This window comes from Notamacropus eugenii, chromosome 7 (assembly GCF_028372415.1).
Source record: "Notamacropus eugenii isolate mMacEug1 chromosome 7, mMacEug1.pri_v2, whole genome shotgun sequence".
NCBI lineage: Eukaryota > Metazoa > Chordata > Mammalia > Diprotodontia > Macropodidae > Notamacropus > Notamacropus eugenii.
In genome coordinates this window covers 91,794,709-91,816,293 of record NC_092878.1, presented here as the reverse complement: position 1 = coordinate 91,816,293, position 21,585 = coordinate 91,794,709, and the positions used below count along the sequence as shown (strand labels likewise).

The following is a 21,585-nucleotide window of genomic DNA, read 5'->3' as shown; positions in this document are numbered from 1 at the left end:
CTCCAGTATGTTTGCCAAGAAACCCCCAAATAGCATCTTTGTAAAAATCTGACACAACTGATCCACAACGCTAGTTGATATATTTCCCTGTTTGAGGAAGATACATTTTTATGCCAGCCTTTTGTAGGACACGCAGAAGAAATATAAGTGCCTTTTTGTTTTGTTTCTGTTGCTGATATATTTGGAAATATTGCTCAAACTAAATGATCAGAACCTTGAAGTTTCAAGTTATCGTGCAGTTGACTGGGTTTTTCCATGTTAACGTTTGTAGAGATGTCCAAGTCCTCAAAAAATATCACTAAATTGTAATTACAGGGCAGAGCTGTGCAAGGTCAGCATTCTTTCTTATTACCAATGGAGACTAATTAAGAACGACAGAAAAAAAGACCTCATGGAGGTGTTAGGCCAACTCTGACAAAGCAGGAAAATTGCAGTTTGGCCTACAAAGTACCTGGAGAGATATTCCTTGTAAAATAATTTTGAATGAAAAATTTTTAAACTTTTGACAAATTTTGTATTTTTAAGATTATCTTATCTTTTTCACCTAAGTGAACTCAGCTTTAGAAATTCAAGTGACATTTAATGAAGTGACTCCTCTTAGTTCTTTTTTAGTTAAACTAAATCCAGGGTGAACCAGTTAAAGAATCACTTGTTAAATTTTTAGTGTGAGCATTTGTATTTTGAAAATTGGCAAATGTTAAAAAAAAAAAAGAAAATAAAAAAAGAAAATTGGCAAATGTTACAAATCAAGGCTTCATTTGTTATTTTATTGATTGGCTAGGCTTAAAATAGTGATGGGGAAAATGTCTCTAATGTAGATTAAACTTAAAAATGTCTTCCATTTTTTTTGGAAAGCTGGTTGTTAAACATATATAAGCATGCCCCTGGTTGAATCGACATTTTATTCTATTAGAGGCAGGTGGTGAAGTAGAAAAAAGATACTACGGCTAGAGCAGAGACACTTGAGCTCATGCCATCTTTGCTTAATAGCCATGTGATCATAGGTGAGTCACTTGACCTTGGTGGGCATCAGTTATCTCATCTCTAAAATGGGATTAACGCTTGTATTCTCAATTTCACAAGATTACTATGAAGGTAGCACTTTGTAAAGCATGCAGCTTTGTGTAAGTTTGAACTATGATTATCACTAGGCTGACCACATTGGTTGATGGTGATAGTTCCCATTTAGACAGCATAGAAAGATGTGCAAAATACTTCATACATATTATATTATTTGTATAACAATGCCTCTGTGAGATAGGGAGAGTATTATCCCCATTTTATAGTTCAAGAAACTGAGGTTGGGAGATGATCAAGGTCTATCTGTATTCCTAGAATTGTCTTAGTAGATCAGTTGGGCCATTTTATCATGTATATATATATATGTATGTATATATGTGTTAACATACACACGTACATTTCTATGAACATATGAATGCATATATACATATATTTATATATTTATGTATACACACATACAAATGGCTATAGAGATGCTTTTATTTACCACAAAGACATGTCCCAGTATGTTTGCACTGAAATCTCTACTACTCTATCAAGACAAAGGAGATGTTTTATCATATACTACTCATACCTAATCACTGTAATTAATTTGACTGACTGCCTTTTAGCATTCTTTTTATTTGTATGGCAAGAGTCCCGTGTGTGTGTGTGTGTGTGTGTGTATAACATTTCTATTCTGGTTTCTGCTAGCTTTCTTCCAAATCAGTTCAAATAAACATTCTCATTTGCTTCTGAATTCCTCATAGTCATTATATCTTACAATACAATAATATTCCATCTTTCATATAGCACAACCTGTAGTTGCTGTTTTAGCTAAATGCAATGCCCCAAATAAATATTTTTCATTTATTGGAAAGCAACAAATCTACCACCAACGGTTTCTTGAGGTTTAACTTTATAAGGCTAGAGTGAGGACTGGATTGATGATTTACTTCATTGGTAATAGGTTAGTGATTTACAGAACTGTTTATAGCCATTAGGGTCACCGATAGTCCTATCTTTAAAGCAGTTCCTCACTTACTTTTGAAAGTATTTTCATGTCATTCCTTTGAAAAGGGAATGTGTTGCTATCTGGTTGTATAATTTATTATGTTGTAGGTCAAGGCTTCTTTCCATTAATCAAAATATGAACCCCAATTTTCTTGAATTAGCTACCAAAGTACCCAAAATATCTATGTTTAAAAGTAGGATTATATATTTAAAGCTGAAAGAGTTCTTAAATGACATTTAGTCCTGTCCCTTCATTTCCCAGATGAGGAAATTGGACCAAACAAGTCAAGTGACTTCCTTCACATGAGTAATCAATCATCAAGCATTTCTTAAGTACTGCTTATGTGCCAGACACTGAGCTAGACACTGGGACTACAAAATTAACACAATCCTCGACCTCAAATTGCTTATATTCTCAAGGAGGAACTACACACACACACGCTCATACACACACGCACACACAAATGTATATAGATAGACACATATATACATTCATATATATGTGCTCTCTCTTTTCCCTCCCCTTATTCCATCCCTCCTTCAGTATGTGTGTGTGTATGTTTGTGTGTACAATTAAAGTTAAACTTCACTATGAACCATTCTCTCCAGCACTTTAAGGATAATCAACAAATCAAGAAATCAAGTCCTGATTTGTACTGTTTGCCAATTTCCAAGGTGTAATCCTCACACTAAAAATTTAACCATCAGCTCTTGGCAGCCAGTGTAAGCTCGTTCTAGTCTACCACTAAGTTAAGGCACCAGATATTGGGTGACCAGGAAACATTTTATGTAGAAGGTGATGTTTGAGATGAGTCTTGAGGAAAAACCAGTTGTTCCAAGAGTTATATGAGGAAGAAGTGTTGTCCAGATGTAGACAGAATAGCTAATGAAAATCTATGGAGACCAGAGATGACTTGGTGCTTGTGAGGACCACTGCCATTTTGGTGGTACAGCAGATCAACTACTGGACTTAGAGTCAAGGAGACTTGAGTTTGAATCCTGATTTAAACATTTACTAGCTGTGAGATCTTGGACACATCAGTCTATCAGCCTGTTTCCTCATCTATAAAATGAGGGTAATAAAATATACTTTATAGGATTGTTGTAAGAATCAAATGAGGAAACATATGCAAATCCCTTTGCAAATCTTAAAAAAAATATAACTACTAGCTGCTATTATTATTTGTTTTGATTATAATATAATATTGCCTGGATTGTAAAGCATGTAGGAGAGAGTAATTTCTAAAAGGGTCATAAAATGAGGTCATGTGTATATGTGATCCTAAGGGTAACAGAAGGTCACTCGAGTTCATTGAGTAAAGTAGTTAAGTGGTAAAGCTAGAATTAAAATTCATTACTGAAAACTCTGGATCCAGCTTTGGTTTTGTTTTTATCTTCCTAGGCCTGTCCTATATTTTTGGTATAATTCAAGTTGAATTTAAAAGAAGAAATGTTCTTAAAGCAGTCTCTTTGGAAATAGGAACCTGGCAGAATTGCAGATTAGTAATTGCTTGGAAATTCCTTTGGGAATTACCCTTTAATGGGAGCAAGAGAAAGAGAGGGTATAAGAATTAGTGTGTGTGTGTGTGTGTGTGTGTGTGTGTGTGTGTGTGTGTGTGTGTGCGTGCGCGAGTTCTATATATATGTATTTGAAAGGTACCTACCATACCCATTTAACATTTGTTCACATAAGGGGACTTGACGTCTCTGAATATTCAAAAGTTCTGCATGTGGTTCATAATTCTGCCCCTTTGCAACCACTGCCATAGTTCTTCTGAGAAAATCTCTTAATTCTCCTTCTACAAATAGATTCACTCCATATGCATCTTGCTTAGTGCTACTAAATCCCTCATCTTTTTGTTCTTTTTAATTCAACAAGAATCCAGTAACCTCATTTTAGGTATAAGACACTATGGTAGATGCCAAGGTGAAGATTGACACAGTGCTAAATTAGACCTGGTCTCTATCCCCAATGAGTTTACATTTTATATCACAGTCAAGTTTCAGAAGCCCAAGATGTGGGTGGAAGTCATTTCAGGAATAAGGAAAGTCATAAGAAAATTGCAAAGGATTTCTAGCAAAGATGGTGAAAGCAAAGATTACAGCTGAGCCCAGCTCCATTAAGAATAATCCATAGTAAAGATGAAAAAGCATCGCAGGTGTAGCAGTGATCAATAATACCAAAGGAAAATCCCAATAAACTCCTCTATCTAGTCCAGAACTGTATAAGAGAATGATCAGAAATGCATAGGATTTCTGGTATGGGGTTTAAGGGTCCTGAAACTAATGGGAGCTCTGATATTTGTTTGCACTAGGGAATCCACCAAAGAGAGATGAGGCAGAAGTATCCAGGCATACAGTGCCCTAGAACCTTGAGGTGGCCTGAAGTCATTTTGATCTCCAATATCTGTTTGAGACCTCAGCATGAGAATGAAAAAATAACAGGACCTACCAGAATCAGATCTTAATTATCCTACAAAGCAGTATTCACCAAAACTATTGGTTACAGTTTAAAAAAATAGACAAGTTGTGTGATTAGAGAAGATTAGGCAAAGAGGACTCATAAGCATAGTAAGTATAAATAGTAAGGTAATCCTTGAGAAATACAAGAATGCCAATAAAGGAAGGCCTACTTATATTTTTGACAAACACTGTTGAGAAAATTAGACACTTTCTCAGAAATTAGTGTTAGACCAATACCTTGTATTATATACCATAAAGTTCCAAATTAATACATGGTCAAAATAGGTAAGTAGATACCTTTCCCAACCATGAATATGGGTAGAGTCCATGACCAAATAAAGGTTAGAAAGGATGATAAAGGACAAAATAACTTTTATTACATAAAATTGAAAAGGTTTTGACAAGCAGAATTAACGAAGTTGGAATTAAAAGGGAAACCGTTACCAGGAGGAAAAAATCTTTGCAACAAATTTCTCTGCTAAAAGGTCTGACATCCAAGGGATGTGAAATAAATATAAAATACAAGGAATAAGAAATCTTCAAAAGAGGAAATACAGGACTTTACCAACCATACAAAAATGTTCCAAATTAGTATGGAAAAAAAAATGAAGCAAAACAATGAAAATTAAAACAACTCTGAAGTTTGACTTTACACCCCCTCTGATTAGGAACAATGAGAAAAAAGGCAAATGGATATTGGTGAAGAGGCTTTGGGAGGACAGGTACGTTGTTCCACTGTTGATAGAGCTGTAATTTTGTCATACCATTTTCAAAAGTACTTTAGGATTATATCCCCAAAGTCATAGAACAGTGAAGAGTTAGGTACTGCTAGTACGCATATACCCCAAAATGATCCAAGATAGAGGGGAGAAATATTCATAGTAACGTTTTTGTTGTACTAAAGAATTATACACAGAAAGGGTATGAATTAAGGAATGGTTGAAAAAAAATGTGGTATACAAATGTATTGGAATGGTATAAATTCAGAGAAACCTGGGAAGACTTGTATGAAATGATGAAAAAGTCAAGTAAGCAGGACCAGAAGAACAATTCATTCAGTGACTACAACAATGTAAACAAACGCAACATTTGAAAGACTTAAAGGATTTTGATCAAGGCATTGATCAATGATTACCTCAGAAGTCGGATGACAGAACAATAGTCCCACCTGACAGAAGATGTTCTGGGCTAGAGATGTACTGGGAGACATATTTTCAGATGTTGCCAAAATGTTGAAAAGTTTTGTTTTTGTTATTTGTTACAAGAGTAGGATCTCATGGGGGTGGGGAATGTGGGGGATAGTATGTAGTGATAGTGATACAAAGAAAAAAGAAGAAAAGAAAGGAAAGAGTAAATGAAAAAAATCAAAGAATCTAGAGAGCCTGAAGAGGACATGGGCAAGCAAGCTAATTTTGTTATTTTTTGTTAAATTTGATACACACTTAAAAACAAATGTAAGAGTAATTTGATCTCAAGCATAGCTCCCTCTCTCCTCCTTTTCCTCTTCTTCCTCCTTCTCCCTCTTTCTTTTGTACATTTGAATGTTCATGTTTGTTGATGTTTAAGTCCAATGACAAGTCAAGGTAGGGACTGAACTTCCTCTACCACTGAAGGTTAGCTAAATTCATAATAAAAAAGAAAATTTAAAAGAAAGAGAAAAAGTCACAAAGATAGCAAAGCAGGGGAAGTGGGGGGATATATTGGTTCATTTTGTCAGTGACTTGACAGTGACCAGAGTTTGGACTTGTTACAGTAGGTAACAAGGAGCTATGGAGAATTTCTGAGTAGTGAAATAAGCTCTAACATTCAATGATCAAATCTGTACAACAGGAAGATTTGTTAGTTCTCCAAAGGATGCTCTGGGGAGGGACATGGAGAGGCTAGTTCAGTGATTCTTTGGCGAAGTCCACGAAATTCTTATTTTGATAACTATTTCAATATAATTGATTTCCTTTGTAAACTTCTCTATTTTCTCTTATGTATATAACAATATTATTCTGAGAAGGGGTCAATAGGCTTCACCAGATTATCTGAGGGGGGTCCATGACAGAAAAGATTAAGATTCCCTGCACCAAAGGCACCAGAGAGGGCTCTTGTATTAGTCCAATCAATAGATAAAGTGGATATGGACAAAGATGGTGGCAGTGGGAATGAAAAAAACAAGGAAGAAACAAGTAAAAATATGGTAACTAATACTGCCTGACACTTGCCTACCTGTCCCCTCCATGAATGGGCACTTATGTATTATCCTTTAGAAATTTGTGGCCTGAATGAACTTAGCCTTTCTGAGAAGCCTTTGAACCAGAATTCAAATCCAATGTAGACATGATTTTTAGCTTGGGGTGTGTGTGTGTGTGTGTGTGTGTGTGTGTGTGTGTGTGTGTGTGTGTGTGTGTGTGTGTGTGTGTGTGTGTGTGTGTGTGTGTGTTGAGTTTTTTGGATATCATTCAGTCTGTTAAATTTTAAAAGCAGAAGAGAAAACAGGTGAATGCACAAGTATAATGGCTGAGCCACTGTTTGGTGAGAGAAATGATGTCATCCACTTGTTTCTAAACTGGGTATTTTTTTTTAAGGTGGGAGAAGCATGTAGACTGGCTCCTTTTGAAAGTAAGCCATGTAAATACATACTGTAACACAGATTAGTGGATGCTGGAAGCATCTTTCTGGAAGTGCATTGCTTTTTAGGCAATTTTAACCAGAAAAATATATTTCACATATGGCATTTTGATGCTTTTGCCCTGGTGTGTGTGTGTGTGTGTGTGTGTGTGTGTGTGTGTGTGTGTGTGTGTGTGTGTGTGTGTGTGAGATCTTTAGTGAAGGGATTCTTTCCTGTCGCTGTCCAGAAAGAATTAAGATAATCAAAAGCTATACTGTTTATTTTCCTGTGCACCTCTGGAAAGTACTGGAACTTTTGCCTTTGAGCAGTCCGAGGTACAAAAATGCTAATTTATTACCAGACTGCAGCATTGTGATTTGCATTCTAAATCAGACTGCAGAATTCCCAGAACAAGTCGCTGTCCCTCCTCTGCCTTATCCAGAATTTCTCCAGTCTCCTGTCTTTCCCCACCACCTTTACAACCAAAATCATTCCCAGAGCCTCCTTTTTGAAATGTCATTCCAGTGAGCTAGCTTGAAATCCAAAAGACACCAACAGATTTGTTTTCAGCGCTTTCCTCTCCCCTTACACGTAGGAATCCCGTGCCACTGCGGTGAAATAACTGCTTTAAATACTGTCCCTTTGAGGCTTAAAAATATATATGCTCATCTCCTTCCAACATCTTGCCCCTGCCTACTTTTAAATCTGCAAAGGTGTGAGCTTACCAATACCCTTTCAATAACAGCCTTTTAAGATCAGATCTCAGATAAGTGTAACTGCATCCTTTCCAGGAGCCTTTAAATCAAATTAAGTAGATACTTAGAGAAGAGGAAAATGAAAAAGCATTTCTGTAACGTATCTGAGTGAGAAACAGCCACTGCAGAATAAAAAACCCACAGGCGTCTGGGCTTTCCCACTTGGGTAGCAAATAGGGGGAATTATGGGTTGGTGGTCTGCTTCATGTTAGGACACCCCTCCATCTGTTCTCAGTGCAGCCTGGTTCCAATTTAAAGCCCAGATTTCAATACAAACCTCGATTTCTTTTCCCCATTGTATATGCAAAGCGAGGCTTATGAATCTCAGAGTCTCTGCTACCAAGACTGACACCAAATTCCCCCTCCCCCGCCAGCACACCCCCAAATTCCGCGGCTATTTGTTTGAATACCTGCTTACAGTGCTGCACAATGGGGCAGCTTTGAGAGGAAAAATTGATAATCTTCACGGAAGAGTAATTTGAATGAAATTACACTTGACAGCCTGTCTCCCAGCAAACAAGGGGAGTGCGGGAGCCTCAGCTGAGCTCTGAGGACTCGCCTTCCCCACTCACTGCTTTTGGGAGCTTCGCAGGAAAAGAGGAGAAACGGACGCGGACGAGCCACACTTTCTCCAGCGTCTCACTGAAGCTTCTGACTAAATTCTTTGCACCACCGCGTAGTGAAGAAAGGCAGTCATGGAGGAGAATATGGAAGAGGGACAGACACAAAAAGGTAGTGGGCTGGGAACAGGTTATTTGCCACTCGGTTATTTTGCAGTGTCCTTGTTGGCTTTTAAGGGCATGCCAATAAGGCTCATGACTCTGAAGGCATATTTTTCTTTCTGGATTTTTGCTCACTGGCCACTTGTATTAATGCTTGGCACAAATGTCATGATTACTGGTGAATATTGAGGCTAAGAGGCATGCAAAGGCACGGAATCCTTGCTGAGGGAGAATTTTGATCAGCATTTAACGAGCACTAGCTGCTCTTTTGGTTCAGTCTTTGTTAACCGTCATTTATTTCATGTTTTCACGCTTGTCGAGCTGGGTCAAGGGAGCCCTGTTGTGACCTAGGATAGAGCCCCTCTCTCAATATTTGTTGATAGTTGCAGCCTGAACCTTGACAATATAACCATTATTTTCACCTTGGAAAAGGGTGTCTTGTGGAACAAAGACTAATAGTATATTTAGGGTATTGGGGTGTGTGTGTGTGTGTGTGTGTGTGTGTGTTGGTTGTCTTTTCTTCCTTTTCTTTTTTTTTCTTTTTTTTTTTTCTTAAATTTCCTTTCTCTGTCTCTGGAAGGTGGCTGGCATTGGTATCTATTGAATGAAGGTTCGTAAATTTCCCAGTGATGTCTGTGCTTTTCTCTGCAAAGCCCAACAATTTGAACTTGTACAAAAGGGAGACCCAACCATTGACATGTTTTCTTTCTTTTCTTAAATCATGTTTACTAAGTCATATTTGTGAAGATGTAATACCCAGGTTTCATTTTAAATAACCCTCTCTAAGATCTTTTTATGTGTCAAGTGGCTTGACTGGAAGGTACCTTAGCTTTCACCTCTGCTGCTATTTTTCCTTGCTGCCAGCACTCAGTCTTATGTAATGATTTAGAAAATGCCCGTGAAGCAAATTACCAGGTGACACTTTGAAGAGTCAGGGTTGAAAGACAGCAGTGAAAAAGGAATTAAGGATTAGTAATCAAAGTGGATATAAATCTCATGTAAATCCTTCTCTCTCCCCCTCCTCTGTTCTAGGTTGTTATCAGATTGGAGGTGGTATAGCAGGTAACTTAGTATCAATCTCTTTGCTTGCCCCAAGTCTGGCATGCTCTGTCATTATTATCGACACATTTCACTCTTCTGGGCTTTCTTCTCTTTACTTGATTTTAGCTGTACCAAATAGATTCAGACAGGTCAGAGTCAGAAAACACTGGTATCAAGCCTATCTCAGATTTGTGTACACATTGTAATGATGGATGGATATACACTACTCCACATTGTAGACATAGACAGCTTCACTCATGCTAACAGCACCGTTTTTCACTAAAAGATTGCACTACCTTTACCAAATAATCTACATTAGTGAGTTTTAAATGTGCAAATCAGAGAAGATAGGTTGAAAAGCTTTAACTGGCAAGCATCTGTGGGGTTCCAATCTTTTAAAAATGAGTCAGATATTATGATTTTATGTTGGTTGTGATATGAGCATTCTTCAAAATGAGGTGTCTGCCTTAGAGATTGAGAAGTAAAGCAGCTGAGCCAAAGAGATTTATCTCAATGCTGGTGTTGTTTGGATGGTGAGCTGGCTTTGAGAATATTCGTGTTCTTTTTTAAAATTATGTTAACATTACCCACAAGTACCCTGTAAAAAGAGTGAACAAGTTGGTATACTGTGTATGCCATGGAAAGCTGAATAAGTATTTGGAAGGGCCAATAAACAAGACAGATGATGTAATTAATCATTGTCATTATCCCAGGGTATGCGGAAAACATGTCTGATTTTTTCAGTTGGAGATGATGTGTTAGGATCTTCTTTTTTTCCCCTTTTAAAAGCACAGTTGCCATCACAAACAAGTGACAAAACATCTGCTAAACCTGGGGGGAAAAGGATATTTACTTTAATGGAAAAGTATGTTCAATTAAAATGGCAAGATTTATGGATTGTTTTTTAAGAAAAGGAATTCTCATCCCCATGTATTTCTTCTCACCCTTCTGTTTCTAAGTCTCCACATGAGTTGATTGCTAAAGAGGGCTACTAGAATTTAGGTATGAGATATACATATGAGGTTGCTGCAGGTGATAGTAAGAAACCTGATGATTTTTCAGCTTAGAGGGGACTTCTGAAAAACTGGTGACATCTTTACAGATTTCTAAGTAGCTTAGATAAAAAGGCATACAACAAGGGTTCTTAAGGTAGGGTCTTTGACCTTTTAAGGGGTAATATTTTGATAACTGTTCAAAATAAATGGTTTCTTTGCAGTCCTATGTAGTATGTTATATACATTTGAAGATATTATTCTGAGAAGGAATCCATAGGTGTCATAAGACTGTGAAAAGGGGTCCATGACACCAGAAAAATGAGAGTCCCTTGCTTTTAGATGGATGTACTGCTTTAAAGTAAGATATTTGAATGAGATAATTCAAAATGCTTTGTAAAAGCATTATATAAATGTTATGTTGATGAGAATGATGAGGAGGAGGATGAGAATGATGGTGGTGGTGGAGGCAGCGGCTACAATGATGATATCTCTACACAGGTGCAGATTTTTGCCCCCTTAGCTTGTCATTCCATCACATTCTTTGGATTTGATTTGAGAATTTCTACAGTTCTTTCCTTTGGACCTTTATCATGCATTTTGATTTGTGCTGCTTTCTCCCTCTTTTTTAATTCCTAAAAATCTCAGGAAACATTTTTTAAAAAGTATTTCTTTCTGCTTACCTCACCAAGTATTTCCAGCTGTAGAATGTGATAGCAGCCATGATAGAAGTCAGTAGTTCCAGTGCTCATCCTTAAAGCTAATCATTTCAGATGTCTTTATTTCAGATTTTTCTGTAGAATCCTGAGAAGCTATTTTTCCTATTGCATTTTTCAATATATGAAGCTGATAATAGAGGCAAGGTATTTTCACATAGGGATGACACATGTTAATGGTCACAACATGATCACTGCTTCCAAACTACAGGTTTCATGGCTGTTAGCTTGAAGTCGACAAATATTTACTAAATGCCCTTTGTGTATGAAGCACTGTGGTGCTAGGCACTGGGGGAGAGATCAAATTTAGCTAATTCCACAAACATCTATTTAAGTAGCTACTGTGTACCAGGCTTTGTGCTCAGCACTGGAATTTGCAAAGGTAAAGATGAAATTCCCTGTTCTCAGGGAGTTTACGTTCTTCAAGACAATATATAGGTTCTGGTTTCATGAAGCTTAGAATTTAGAATGAGATACAAACACAGGTCAATATGATATATAACATAACATAAATTTATTAAAATATATCAAAGCTTTACTGTGATTCAAAGGACAAGGTAAATACTGATGGAGGAATCAAATAAGACTTCATGGATAAAGGTACATCATAAGTACCTAACACTGTATTTCTTGTCTCCCTCCTGGCCCCTCAAAAGCTACCATTAGTTGTTCTGTTTAGTTTCTTAAGCATTTTATTGTCTTATTCTAATTACTTTATTTGGACTCTCTAAGAACCTGAATTTAGGTTCCTTCATTTTCAGGCTTACATGAAACTTCCATATATTTTATGATTCCAGAATTCATTATCATACAGCTTTATTTTCCTTCTTTTCATTTCTGAAATGCCTCTAAGCAATAACTAGATACTTTTATAATCATTGCCTGAAAAATTTTACCATCCAGGACTCAGAAATTGCTGAAGTTTAGTTTAACCCAAGTTACCCGATTAGATGACCAGTCATTACCCATAAGGAATTGTTAATGTATTGTTATGGCACCAAATTATACATTTATTTGCAAATATTTACCAATCACTACAATCTAAGATGCTTGCTACTACCCCACAAACTTCACTGTAGCCACATTTAAATAGCCTAGCTACTTGAGTGTTTGGACTACTAGACCCAGAAAGAGCTGGTGGATATTTTATAGGCAATTTTAGCCATTATCTGCTTAGCTTAACTTCTAGAGGGAGGGAGAACTGGAGTGGCCAATGAGGGGAATGGGGAATTCCCCCAATAATAAGGAAAGGTGAAATCTTAATGAGGTTAAAAGTCTTTCACTTCTTGGCTAATGCCTTAGTTTAGATATGACCTCAGGTGGTTATACTGCATTTCCAGCTTGATGACTTATTAAAAGGGAGCTGAGAATATCAGTCTAGTTCCAAGTGGACAAATTTCAGTTGGATAAATATTGTCATAATTGATCTCTTTGTTGGGCATCTCAGCAGTAGGGTGTTAGGTCTTGAGTAGACAAAAGTCTAGGGATCTATTATTAGATTCACGGAAACCTATACTGAACTTTGATTGCTATGCTTTTTTTTTTTTTTGGACCAGCATTTAGACTTACTTAACATGGAATGGTCTTTGTGAATTGAATAAATTAATTTAGTTTCCTGTTTTGATCCTGTGTAGTTATGAGACACCTGTCAGTGGAGAGAGATGAGGTAAATTTCCAAAAAAACCGAGCAAGCTATTACTCAGAACTTTCTATATTCTAGTTACCATAGTTTCTGAGCTTGAAATGAGACTTTTAGAATCTTGTCATTTGATATTTTCATAGCACCTGTTTTAAAACTTTTTTTAAAATCTGGAATCCTGTTCACCTTAGAATTCTTAAATACTCAACAAAAATCTTTATAAAATTGTAGAATAGCAGAGTTGGAAGGTCTTGAGAGGTCACCATTCCAACCTATACCTGAACAATGATTACTTCTGCAGAACCTCTGATAAGTGCTCTTCCATCTGGTGCTTGTGAATCTCTAGTGATGAGGAACTCACTATCAGCCAAGATAGACCATTTTTCTTTTGGACAGATTGATTATTTCTAAGGTTATACTTCCATATAGCCAAACTGCCTTCCTGAAGTCATAGATATTTCTTTTGCCCTCTGAGGCCAAGTACAATAAATTTAGTCACTGTCCTACAGACAGCCCTTCAAAAAGTTGAAGGAAGTTACCATCCCTGCCTACAGGTCATCTTTTATCTAGAGTAAAAAACTCTAGGTCCTTCAGACTAATCTTACCTGGCATTAACTTCAAGTCCCCTCCATTTCCTGTTGTCGATCTTGGCAATATCTTTCCTAAAACATTGTAGCTATAACTGAACTGTTTAGCTATAGGGGATATAGAAGTAATTGTTTTTACTGAATTGAGAGTATTCAGGATCATAGATTTAGAGTAGTAAGGGACCTTAGGTGGTATCTGGTCCATCTATCCCTTCATTTTCTAGATAAGGAGAGAAATGATCATTAATAACCAATGATTTGGGGAGATCTAGCTTTTTTCTCTTTTCCCCGCCTCATTTTAAGACAGCCTCTGAAGTACAGGACTGATGATAATATTCTCCTCACTCTGGGTATTGCTACCTCACCCAACCTTACTAGGAATTTCAACTAAGGAGAAGCTCCAGTCCATTGGATTTTATTCAGGCTTGGGTGGGGGAATATAGATCCTTTATCTAGATTTCTCCAGGCTGGGGGTGATTTGGAAGTAAATGACATGATCAAAGTCACATTCCCTCTAGCTCCTTATTAGAATAGGTCCACCTCTTATTATAATATTCATTCTCTCTCATTACTTGTAAACCAATCAGAGTTAATTGCCACCCTCAGAACACCACCCCTCCAATTCTCTCTCATTACTTGTAAACCAGAGATAATTGCCACGCTCAGGAATACCACCCCTCCAAGTGCATTGGGTGGGTCCCATGAGGGGTCTTTGAAATTTAAGAATGCCATTGACCATTTTATTAATAATATACTAGCATATACTACCCAGAAACTATGTCTCTCAAACTTGTTAAACATCACAATAAAGAAACTGTGACGCAGAGATATGGAATGACTTGTCCACAGGGAGTAAAATGGCAGACTGTGGATTTGAACTTTTTTGCTCTAACTCTACATCCTTTGCCCTTGCTTTTTTCTGTACCACTTCACATCCATTCTTTTGAAAACATGCTAATAGACTCTTCATTAACCCAAGTTAATTGAAGCCTTCTCTAAATATCTCATTGAAAGAATAACTGAGAAAAGATGTTCATTAGATTTTGGGTTAGTAACTTGAGTAAACATGTTAGGGCCTCCAAAATAGATGGCTTTCACCAACAATAGATTAATCTATAGAAAGAAAGAAGATGTGGTTTATGATTTTTTTTGAGATATTGGGAAAAATTCATGCAGCTTCTTTGTAAACAGTCACTTCCTTTGGAATCAAAGCCACATAATTAAACCCAAAATTATGATATGGTTAGAAGAACACAGATCTTAAATTCCGAAGACCTTAGTTTGAATCCTGGTTCCAGCTGTATGGCTGTCTCCTGACCCTTGGTTTTCTCATCTCTGAAATGAGGGGATTGGACTTGATTTAGTTGCTAAATTATCTTCAAGATCCTATCCAGCCTGTAATTGTTGAAATCTTTAGTCCTTACCCTGCTTTTAATACCGACAAATATAGACTCAGGCTACTTGGCTTATCTTGGGAAATCCAATTGGAAAGCATCCATAATAACAGGTGGCCCAGCTGTGGATTAGCTCTTGTTATTAAAAAAAAAACAAAAACAATTCATGTTTTTCCACAATGGTCACTATTCATGTTGTGAACATTGTCTTAAATATCCTAATCTGAAATAAACTCCCATCCCTCCTCTGCTGAGAAAAAATAAAGGGGAGGAGGATTGGGCTAGGCTTTTTCCTCTAGGATTTTAAGGAGGAAATTAGTCTTTTGTCCTAGGCCAAAATGATTAGCCAATGAAAAGTTTGCATTTAGGTTTCATTGGACAAAATTCTAGGAGAATGAAACTGGGGTAGAAGGTAAGGACGTTGTTTCTAGGCTCTCAGGTATGTATGTTTTCTAAGCTTGGGGTGGGAGTTATTGGCCTTTTGTGGTACCTGCTTTTGCAAACATTGCTGTAGTGAATCAAGCCCTAAGAAACAGAAGAAATTCTACACTGATGACACTGAATACAAGCCACTTAGCCTCCATGAAAGCTGGTTTCCTCATCCATCAGAGAGGAAATAATGATCCTTTTGGTTTATGTGGTCTAGTGAAGTTGAGTAATTAAGATGAAGTCCATAAAACATTTGATCTTCCCAGGGAAAGGTGCTGGGGAACTCTTCTTATTGTTTAGAAATTTGGGGTTAAAAAGGGTAAAAATAGATTCTCCTCTCCTTATTAATTATTTTTATATTAGCCATGCATTGATACCTGAATAATATTTTCTACACTCAGGAGCCATGAAGAATTAAGTCAGGTAAAACTTTTTACTGACTTCTAATTATCCTTTCTTCTCTGGAATTTCCACTGTCAGTCTTTACTGAACAATTTTTGGCAAGATTCATGTCTTCTATTTTCTTTTAGCAATAACAAAAGGGTAAACATGGCTCTCTTTGAAGAGGTATACTCCGTGATCATTGTATAGTTATGTTTTAATGAGTATTAAATTAAGTATCAGAGTTTAGCAACTGATTTTATAGTTGGTTTTTCTTATAACACAGGAAGTGGTTGGACACACACAATGTAATAAAAAACCATCTGCTTTTCCTTGAAATGGAAGTCTTCAAAATAAGTATTTTCCTATATCTATCCTATCTTGTGGTTCTGTTTTTTTTATTACAACATATTTTTGCCTTTTGACATAATTTGATCACATATCTATCATAGGTAGAACAGAAGTTGGTGATTTCCCACAAAAAATATATTCTGAAAACAGTAATCAGTTCATTTGTAAAGATAATGGTGTTCTTAAAGCAGAGGTCTAACAATGCTACTGTTTAAGAACCTTCACTGGCTCCCAACTATCTCTTGGAAAAAATCCCAATTTCTCTAGCATTTAAAACTCTTTACAATTTGGTTCTAGTCTGCTTCTTCCAGGCTTATTTTACTTAACTCTCCTTCATGAACTGTGTTTCATCGAGACTGTGGTTCCCCGTAGGTGAGACTTTACATGTCCAGTTACTACTCCTTTTTACAGACTGTTCCCCGTTCCCGGAAAACAAGCACTCCCTCCTCAACTCTGCCTGCTGGATTCCTAACTTCCTGCAAGGTGGAGGTCAAGTACCACTTCTCTCTGTCCCAGGAAATTATATGTTTTTTATGTATTTCTGTGTTCATGTTGTTCTCCTCCTTCCTTCTACTCCACAATTCCCATGGAAGGCAAGCTCATACTCTTTGGTTTTTCTCTTTTTATCATCAGAGTTTAGCATGATATCTAGAATATAGTTGGTGCTTAATAAATGTTTGTTGATTGGTGTTGGATTTTTTTATTGATTAAGTTTTGAAAGGTAACTTTCCCAGTGATTTTCTTTTAGTAGAAAATCATTTTTGCCTCTTGTGAAAGTTCACATAGTGACAGTATTGACCTGACTTTCTATTTGTTAGTTTTTCCTCCAGAAGGGACAAGATATAGGTTTTGCATGCTTTATAAATGACAAAGCATCAGAGATTAGTGGCTTTTTGAAGCACAATTATCCATATTACACTCCTCTTAATAGAGTGCCTGGGTTGGAAGTCAAGGAAGACCTCTTTAAAAGAAGTAGCCTGATAATAGCTCTTAGAAGTTTGCTAGCTAACTTTCATATTGGCCATGAATCATTCACCCATTTCCTGGCAAGAAATGCGGACATCAAGAGAACAAAAGGAATGAGGTCCTGGGTTTCAGCTGCTCAGTGACATACTTGAAGGTAGCCAATGGAGCATCATAATTACATATGTTGCTGTCCCATTATGGAAATCTAGTCAAGTAGCGTTTGCATTTTTGAAATAAAAAAGTTTAGACTTTTGGTTATGATTATACATACATCTGACTTAGTTTGCTTAGTTTGTTGATAGTGATGGTTTTCTCAAAGGTTTTTTTCTGATTGGCCTATAAAATCATCAATTATAAACCCATATGATTGTGATTATTGTATAGAAGCAAAAAAACCCTAATTATGTTAGAAAAGGAAAATTTCCTACATATGACAATTTCAGGAATGCTTAAAAAATCATTTCAGATGTTTGTAACACAAGTGAACAAACTGTCATTAATTCTTTTGTCCTGACTTGGTGTAAGTGTAATGGGTTATTTATTTAGTGAGCATGTCCTTTAAATCTTATAGGATAAGACATCAATTTGTAAGCTGTAAAGTGCTTTATAAGGTCAATTATTATAAACTGGAACAAACCTAATTAAACTATTGCCACAAAACACTCTTGGGGATTAAAGTATAAATCATGCACATAGGTGATGGAAAAGAATATCTATGGAGTCAGTCTGTAATATATCAATGTGGGATTACAGAAAGGAAGTAATTTCCACTTGTACTTCCAGAGTTTAATAAAATTTGTACTATGTAAAGTTAAAACTTAAGCCCAGTAAGGTATATTTCTTTTATGGTTCTCTCTCTCTCTCTCTCTCTCTCTCTCTCTCTCTCTCTCTCTCTCTCTCTCTCTCTCTCTCTCCCTCCCTCTCTCTCTCTCCATCAATGTTTTATGCTTTTTCCTTGATGCAAAAGGTTACTTATAAAAAAAAAAATTAGTTGACAATTGCATACAATGAAAAGAGAAAAAACAAATTCCTTTTTCCATTTTGAGAAGGAAGAAAATAAGCATTTCTTAAGCATCTACTCCATGCCAATCATTATGCAAAGTTCTTTACAAATATTATCTCATCTGATCTTCACCACAGTCTGAGAAGTAGATACTGTTATGCATTTTGAATTGAGGGAACTGAGGCAAACAGAAATGACTTGCCCAGGGTAATATAACTGATAAATGTCCGAGACTGGATCTGAATTCAGATCTTCCTGACTTCAGGCCTAGTCCTCTACTGTGTCATCAACTGCCACTAAAAGAAGAGAATTATTTGCCTCCTTTGCTGCATCATTGATAGTTGAAGTAATCAGTTGTTTCTCCCTCATGGAGCGGGAGAGTAGAATGGGATAGGAGTGGGTAGAAACCCGACCAAGGTATTAATACCGAGAGGCAAAGAATTGTCACTAGAATTGTGGAAAGATTATCGAAAATTATTTAAAATATGTTTATTTTAAATGATTATATTCAAGAACAAATGACTGAATATAAACGGATAGGGAGACTCCTTTTGGATGTGCTTAAAAATGTATTATTATATGTACACGTGAATGTAAAACTTTAACAGTATCTAAGCAACTGGTTGACATTTTAAGAAAGTGTTGAAATTAGAATTTAGCTAATTTTAAACCTGTGAAATCAAGATATGTTTTGAAAAATATGAGCGTTGAATACAGGTTATGTCTAGTAAAGTTCAATTTGTCTTTCTCAAATGTGTCTTCCTAAATGCTAAAACAAACAAAAAACCAAAAACAGTAATCAGTGACCCATTTTTTCAACAATATTTATTTTTCCCCTCTAAATCAGGAATCCAGCAGTTCTTTAACATGTTAATATTTCTCTAGAATTTACAAAAACCTCAACACAACAAATGTAGTTCTGAAACACGTTCAATCTTGATGTACAAACATTTATGAAGGGGAGAAGTTTTGATTCAGTCATAGAACAATATTGAAAGACCATATTCCTGTTCTGCATTCTAAAATATCTTGGTAAAATGAGATTTCTTTTTACAAGCCCTTGTGATCCAATGTGATCTCAAACAGACAAGGGAAGAGTTGAGACAAATGCATTCAGCTCCAGGAGAATGAAGACTCCATCTCAGTGCTTTGCACAATGTTCTGGACATAGCAGACACCTCCTACATCCTTGAATTTTCAAATTTGAATTCATTTGTGACTCCTCTAGACAGCTGATTTTCATTAAAGATCTGGCCCTTTCTCCTTTGTCTTATTTTCCACATCAGTGAAGGCAATAATTTGCCAATCATGGATTTATCCAGCATGGAGCAGACTTGATGAAGTCACTCTGAGAGAAAAAGAAGTGTCTGGATTGCTTTATTCATTCATCAACCCTATTTGTGAATGGTGACACTCAGCATTAATTCTTATGGCTTGAGCATATTATATAGACATTTCTTCCATTTCAAAAGCATTAGATGTACAACTTTCATTTTATACCTTCTAATGTGTGAAGTGCCCTTCTGGTGTTGACATCATACCATGTACAACCATTGACTTGTGTTGAAGTTGGTATGCTGTTTCATTGACCTTTGGTCAATTAGGATATACCTAATAGACAATCAAGTATTGGCTACATTTGTAATGCTGCTTTTAAAGTGGTTGAAAATTGTTTTCTTAAAGGATAACAGACAGCACCAAATCATAATACAGGATGAAGACAATAAGTATTCTAACTCATATTTCCAGAGATGGTAACTACCAATTTTGACATTGTAAGCAGGGTTGTCTAGATGTATCTGGGGGTAAAAGCATAAAACATGTCCTAGAAACCTTTTGGACAGAATCACCCATGGATGGAGAGTTTTCACTGTAAACTTTCTGCTTTTGTTCTTGAATACGATAATTGTAAATGAAGATATTTTAAATAATTGTCCTTAAGATATCAGGTGGCTGTTGCAATGAAGGTAGCCAGAGGTTAGAAATGAGACAGTTGCCTATCGATTAATTGGTCTTGCTAACTAGGTGCTGAACTCAGTTGTTTTTATTTTGTTTTTAGCACCTTCTAAGTTAGGTGACCTTGGACAAAAAACACTGGTTACCTTACACCTTTGGATCTCTGTTGATTCTCTTTTGAACCTCAGGAGTAATGGTGGTGGTGATGGTAGTGGTGATGATAACCATAAAAATTGATATCCCTAATTTGTCATTTAACTAACATTTCTCTGTTGTTTATCTTTTTATTTGTGTATAGGGTCCCTACAAATCTTACTAAAGGTTTAAACTTTTAATAGCAATAAAACTGCAGTAAAACTTTTGGGACACATTTATAGCCTATTCCCCCTGTCTAATCCATAAATTCCTTGAGGGCATGGACTATACTTTACAGTTTCTTTGTTTTCCAGGCTGATGCAACATTCTTGCTTATTGATCAATAAATATTTGATGATCTTATCACCCTGGGGGATACATAGGGATGTAAACATTTAATATTCACTTGCTCTAAGAATTTAGCAGAAAGAATCCTATAAAATGAAGATGGGTAAAACTGAACTGTCCAGGGGTCAGTGCAGTCTATGACTTCATTTTCTTCCTGCAATAATTACTTTCAGTAAGCCTCTGCTTTGCAGTATTATGTTTTCTCTTACTTCTTCACTCAAGTTGAATTGAGTGGTTTAGTAGCAGCAATCTTGGAATGAATATGTTTCCCCCCTACATTATTGCCCTCCCCTGCCACCCAGTTTGTTAGACAGTGGACATGTTTTTTACCATTATGATTCTGGTAAATAAATGAAATGACTTGAACTCTGATGCTCAGCTGACAATTTAGGAGACTTGCTGTTATGGGAGAAATATCTCCTCTTTGAGTTCATGTGGTAGGTAACTGCTGCCAAATGTATATTTACCAATGCAGAAATTATAGAGGTCAAAAACTCAGGCTTTTTATTATGCTCAAGCATAGATTCAGGCAATAGAGAAAACTTAAACCCCATTAAGAGTTTCACAAGTGCTCTTTAGGGTTAAAATTATGTCAGAATGACAGGGGAATATTTCATTTACATATTGCAAAATTAAAATTGAACCATAAACCTATACTCCCTTCAGTGTCATAGAAGTTGAACAAATTTTGTTAAATAGATTCATAATCTCATATATCTTCTGAGGAAACAAACCTCATTAAACAAAATCTATAGGTAAACTAAGTCAGGTTACAGATTAAACTAGATTTAGTGGTTTCACAAATAGACTTATTGAAGAGGAGGATTTACATACTCAGATGATCATGGATTAGGAAGTTCCTTCCAATAGTGCAGATGGCAGTTCATTCACGCCTGTCAATCCTGTGCATTGCTCATGCATGTCCTCCCATTAGTCCCCCACATGAGGACCAGCCTATGGGCTGGAAGACCTCTTTACTTACTTCTGACATAATGAGGTACCATGGGGGTACTTTGCATAAGCATCTACCATCCCTGTTTCCTGACATCTGACTAGGGTATCTTATCTTCTGATCATACAATTCTTTGACATTGTGTT

The 21,585-nt window shown here is 36.4% G+C and overlaps 1 protein-coding gene across 3 annotated transcripts in view; it reads left to right on the top strand.

Moving 5' to 3' along the window:
* Positions 1 to 21,585, top strand: part of GPM6A (glycoprotein M6A) — a 526,020-nt gene that overhangs the window by 269,888 nt on the left and 234,547 nt on the right. The window contains exon 1 of one of the 3 annotated variants that reach the window (XM_072623643.1): positions 7,728 to 8,559. The exons of the other annotated variants lie outside the window; for them this stretch is intronic. Within the exon in view, the coding sequence (XP_072479744.1) occupies positions 8,523 to 8,559 (37 nt within the window). The 5' untranslated portion in view covers positions 7,728 to 8,522. Of the gene's footprint in view, positions 1 to 7,727; positions 8,560 to 21,585 lie in introns of those variants that run through there. 3 annotated transcript variants of the gene reach the window in all.